Here is a 5,729-nt window from a genome sequence, read left to right on the forward strand (position 1 = left end):
CTATTTTCCCACCATGCCGTACGGGTGCTCACAATCTTCCCCGGTTTCCTTGTTCACCACCTTGTACATGCACTTTTCAATCACCAACTTCTTCTCACACTCCTCGTGCACTCCGCTCGGGTAGGCCAGTCTGTTGAGCATTAAGAATTTTTATATAAAATTAATTTTTAAACTTGATAGAACTTTAGATATTAAGTTTTATCAAAATAGCTCAGTCCCTTGTGTAAACTTTAAATCTTCAAAAACCTCGAACAACAAGATGAATACGCCGACTCCACATAATATCTGACGACAGAGTTTTCAGGAAGTTTAGATGCCCTCTTCTTACCCACTTTCTTGCATCTTGTAAGCTCGGAAGGGTCTTTCAACACTACTTCGTTAGGTAGCTTGCTTCGTTTACTTTTTCTGCATATCCTCTAGTATAAATATTGAAATTTTAAAAATAGGGTAAAGCGAAAAAGATTTACAATTAAATTAAATATATTGCATATTAAAGGAACAATAATTTTGCAAACATATTCACAACCTTTAAAATAAAAGCTAACATTAGCAAAAACTGAAATTTATAATAATGAATAAAAAAATTAAACTGCATTTTATACTTTACTTTCTTCGTGAGGGTTTTAGACTTGTAATGAAAATTTTAATCTTTATTTATTTATTATTTAATCAACTTTATTAGGCAGATACTGGAAGTATTTAGAATTAATCTTTAAAAAACAAATAATATTTTTATGTATCACTAAAAAAAAATTAACAAAGTAAAGTGGTAGATTTAAAATAGAGGTTAACATTATTTTCAAGTTAAAAAGTTTGTGTAAAGAAAAAAAAATCAGCTTTTAAGTTGAAATAAAAAATAAAACATTTAAATCTCAAAGATTTAACTTACGTATAAAGATAAGATTGAAAAATTTCTATCACTCATAATAAAGTAATAAATACTTATAATCTGAAGGTCGAAAAATAAAGAATAAAGCATAACATTGAGTATCAAAGTTTTTTTTTACTGCAAGTTTTCTTTATTTTTGGTTTAATTTTTTTTAATCAGTTTTGATTAAATACAAACTAAACTTATAATATTAAAAAACATTAATTTAATTTAAAAAAGTCTATGATGTTAAAATAAGGTACATTATCAAAAACTTGTTTAGTATAAATACTTTTTTTAAATAGCTTGTTCTAAAAAGTACTTTAAAGTTTATAAAGTAAAGTTACGTCAAGCACTTATTTCTTTAAAAACGATTGAAAAATATTATATTTGCTTTTAAAATGCTGAAGCATAAAGAGTGTTTGTTTTTCTAATAAACTACAAAAGAGTTCGGTAAACACATTTAAACACTTTAGGTTTTTGTTATTTATTTTTTTTGAGTAAATATTTAACTACTTTTGTTAAAACTTTTTTTTAATCAAAATAAAGGATCCAACAAACATTTTTTCTTATTTAATATGTACTTAATCTATATAAAAGCATACTTTTTTAAACCTTTATAAAATAAACACGCCTTGTCGAGCCTTTTCTTATAAAAAATTGTTTGAATAGTTTTTGTAAAAACCCCATAATTAACGTGTTTTGATATTTTTTTTATGATGAATATTTTAAAGATTTTTATATTAATTTTATTAAAAAGTATATTTACAATATATATTTTAGTTTTTAGATAGCTATATGTAGAAGGGTGCGTACTTTTTAACATTCAAAAAGAAAACAATCTAAATATTCATTCAATCCTCGAAATGTAACTAAAATTATCTGTACATAAACTAAAAACGTACTTACATCAACGATTGAAATTAATTGTTAATTGGTCATTAAGTCTGAAAGAGTTTTTACAGCAACAAGTGTATAAATATTAAAACTAAAGTAGTGTATACTTTTATTTTACTAGCCCTTAGAAATAAAACAGATGACAACAGAATATAAGCAAATTTAAAACTGAAAACTAAAAATCTGTAGAAAATTCACATTGTAGCTTCTAACTATGATTCAAGATAAAAAAATTATAAAGTTATAAATTAGTAATAAAGTTTTCAGTTAAACACAATAGATAAAAAAAAACGATATTCTAGTAGCTTAATTGTACTTGTTAAATAAAACAGTCCTTGAAAACTGTCTATATCTTGTTGTCTTTTAAATTCATACCACCAAAAAAGTTATGGCGTTGTCCTATTAGTGAGGGATTACTTATTATTCTGCTTAAATTATTTATTTTTAATTAAAATTATTCTACTCTTAAAGCTTAAATGTTGTAGTTTTGAATCATTTCTTTCAAAAAATAGCAAAAAATACATGAAATATCAACATGACAAATATGTAACAAGAACGTTTTCAGGTATATTTAATAAAACTTGGGTAAAAAACTCCACGTCCAATATTTTTAGTTTTTGAATTTTTACTTAAAATATTTCTACAGCTCTAAAAGTATTAAAACCTTAGTCATCAAATACAAAAATTACTAAAAAATGTTCTTTCAGTGCTTTATTTTCTATAAAAGAAATTTCGTTAATTATTTATTTTACATTTTAACTAATTAATTGTATAATAACAGCAAACACAATCAACTAAATAAAAAGTTTGAACATTAAAGATATAGCATTAAATTAAGATTAATATATGAGTATTTACAATGTTCCATATACAGTAAAAACAGTGTTTTACAGTAGTTTAGGTTTTTTAACAATGTTTTATTTATTTAATCTAATATAAGTTTTAAACGTAGTTTCATTTGTCCTGTGCATGACATTAAACTGTTCTGGTGTATGACTCGATAACCGAAAGGTTTTTTGTACACCAGGTCCTTGGACCAAAACTTTTGAGCGTCATTTTTATCGTTCAATAAACAATATATAAATATCTAAGAAATTTTATTCATAGGATATATATGTAATGTTCTTGAAACTAGCTTTTTGATCATGCTGATTATATAGAAAGGCTATAGTTTGTGTCTAAACCGTTGAAATTAAATGCATTTTTTAAAATTTTTATATAAAATTCATTGAACTTATTTTTGGAAGACAACTTGATTAAAATTTCTAAAACCTGCAACTTTTTTGAATTTTGAACTTAAGTCAAATGAGAAAGTACACTCGGCAGGTACAAATACTGTTTCAGATTCAACTTTGGCTTTTTTACTGTTGTTCATTTGAAGTTTTCATTAATTTTACAGCTTAAATTCATGAAAACTACTATTTTAGCAATGAGCAATTAAAGCACATTTTAAAAATAGTTTTAACTATAAATAAGTTTATAAACAGTTCTTAAAAATTAAAATATATACAAAAAGTATCAACATATAAAGCTCTAAGAAAATAAAGATTTTAATTTTTAGTTTAAATTATTTGAACGTTTTATTATTTAAACTATTATTTATTAAACGATAAAAAAACGCTAAAAATATTTAGTCCTTGGACCTGGTGCACGAAAAAAGTATATATATCATATAAAACTTTCAACTAAACCTTACTTTTTAATAAATAGCAATCCAACTTTTATATTTTTTAATGCTATCTTATACTAAATGTTATAAATAATGTCAGTGCAAAATTACGTAGCAGGTTTCTGTAATTCCAAAAGTAAATTTTTTTAATAATTTTAACTTTTTCTGTTTATTTTATAAAACAATTTCGCAACAACTTAATTGTAATAAAATTAATTTCATACCTTTAGTTCTCTCGTGACGTAACAGTGACAAGTGTTGCAAGTTTCGTACTCCCACGAGTCTCCATTTTTGTACGATTTGTTTGTTTTCGCATCAGTGCATGAGTTTATTGCAAAGCAGTAGGCATCAATACTTTCCAGGCAAATAAATCCCACAACGATTAACAACAAAACCTGTTTTAAATAAGAAACAAGTTTATTTTGCTAGTTTGAAAACAAGCATTGGTTCTTTGTTAGTGTTGGTAAAAAATAACTATTTTGTTATTGTAAAAACTTGTAGTAAAAAATACATCTAACTTGAACTAAAAGTATTCGTTACAGTTTTCACCTATTTAGAAGGTAAATTTTACTATTTTCTACGATTTTTATAACTTGATTAGGTTTTTTTCGAGTTACTTCTAACAAAAGTACTAATGTATATTTTTAGTTTTTTAAATATTTACTCATAATTTAAGTATCAGCATTTGAAACTTACCTTCATGTTTCAACAAAACAGTCTAAGGCTATGTAATAAAACGGTTTTATACAAGAGCTTTATATAAGTCTTTGAATGATGTGTTTGCTAAGTTTTTCATTAAACAAATCATTTGTGAAAAGAAAAAAGGCGTGTCAACTTTACAAGTTGCTGCAATCTTTGTTGAATTTATAGTTTTAGCAATAATAAAGTAAAGTCAATCTTAAGTTCAATTACTTCTATAGGTAAAAATTGAACTGATTGTTTCCTGTGGTTAATCACAAAAACAACAAGTATGCAAAAGAAAATTTTCTTGTAAAGCTCAATAAATTTCCAAGCTTGTGGTCTGATGATCAAACCTTTATGTTGGAGCTTGTCTCGCGTCACACGTACGTCCGGTCTTTGGGCTGATAGACTTTCGAAAATGTTTCCTTGATTGTACACTTCATAATTCTTTAGATTTCATTTCCCATAAAGTTTATCGTTTAAAGTTTTAAACTTTATTTTCAAGCTTGGTAGATAATAATAAGCCAGTTGAGTCAACCTAATTTAATTTTCTCTATTAGTTACTTAATTGCATACGGAATTTATAACTTTAAATCTTTTCTGAACTGCACACAAAAAGTGTTAAGATAAACCTACGAAATTGAAAAACAAGCTTTGTAGTTTTGAAATTAAAAGTTACAGTGTTAAAAATTTAAATATGATAAACGATACAATTGTTTCCCGTAAATAATTTACAAAGTTATATATTTATTTTGAATAAAAACCATTTTCCTTTTTTATATTGCTGACAACTGTTTTTTTGCAATTATTATCAGTTATCAAAGCAAAAAAAGCCTATTTGAAAACATATAAAACTTTACAAGTTAATAATTGCTTAGAAAAATTTATAAATTGTCTGTTTAAAATTAAAAAGTAGTCAAAAGAGTTATGTTTTATAATTCAGTTTTGATATATCAGTTTGTATAATTGTACAACTTGTTTGAAATTTCAATAAACTTGAATAAACTATCGCACATGCAATTATAACAATAAAAATAAGTCAATTAAATTACTTTTTGAAAACTTGTAATAAGCATAATTTGTTAATAGTTTTATCATCAAAAAAAAATTATTGAAAAAAAAAATCACTTTACTTTTTTTACATTAACTTTTTATTGTAAAATTAAACATTACAACATTATAGTATAAAAACAAGAGTAATAACTCAGCTTATACTTTGAAAATGAAATAAGTGAAAATAATTTTAGCTGTGATATACAATAACACTAAAGAAAAAAGTTTTGCTTCTATTATATACAACTAAGTAAATTTAACTTATAATTAATTGATTTAAACTTGTGCTTTTTGTAATGAATATTCACCTTTAAAAAACTGGGCCTAAAGTATATTTGAGTTGACAAATTTAGTTTTATTTAGGATACAATTTATCCTAAAATTATTAAGAAAGGCAGAGAAAATAGAGTTTTATCAATAATAGTTTAGAACAAAAGTATTTGTTATTCAAGATGTGCAGTATGCATAGAAACATGTTTACTCTGCTCGCATATACATTAGAAGCAATAAAAAACAATCAAATAATGTTAATACTACTTTATATTAAAAAAAATATTTTTT

The 5,729-nt window shown here is 24.4% G+C and overlaps 1 protein-coding gene across 1 annotated transcript; it reads right to left on the reverse strand.

Moving 5' to 3' along the window:
- LOC145832380 (uncharacterized) lies at nucleotides 1-4,136 on the reverse strand. Its single transcript, XM_082939700.1, has 4 exons — nucleotides 4,131-4,136; nucleotides 3,659-3,829; nucleotides 247-416; nucleotides 1-130 (listed from the first exon to the last, which is right to left on the reverse strand). The coding sequence occupies exons 1-4, from the start codon at nucleotides 4,134-4,136 to the stop codon at nucleotides 1-3; spliced, it is 477 nt and encodes a 158-aa protein (XP_082795826.1).
- Nucleotides 4,137-5,729: the final 1,593 nt, after the last annotated feature.

The sequence above is a fragment of the Thalia democratica genome, chromosome 3 (genome assembly GCF_965202585.1).
Source record: "Thalia democratica chromosome 3, ktThaDemo2.hap1.1, whole genome shotgun sequence".
Lineage (NCBI taxonomy): Eukaryota > Metazoa > Chordata > Thaliacea > Salpida > Salpidae > Thalia > Thalia democratica.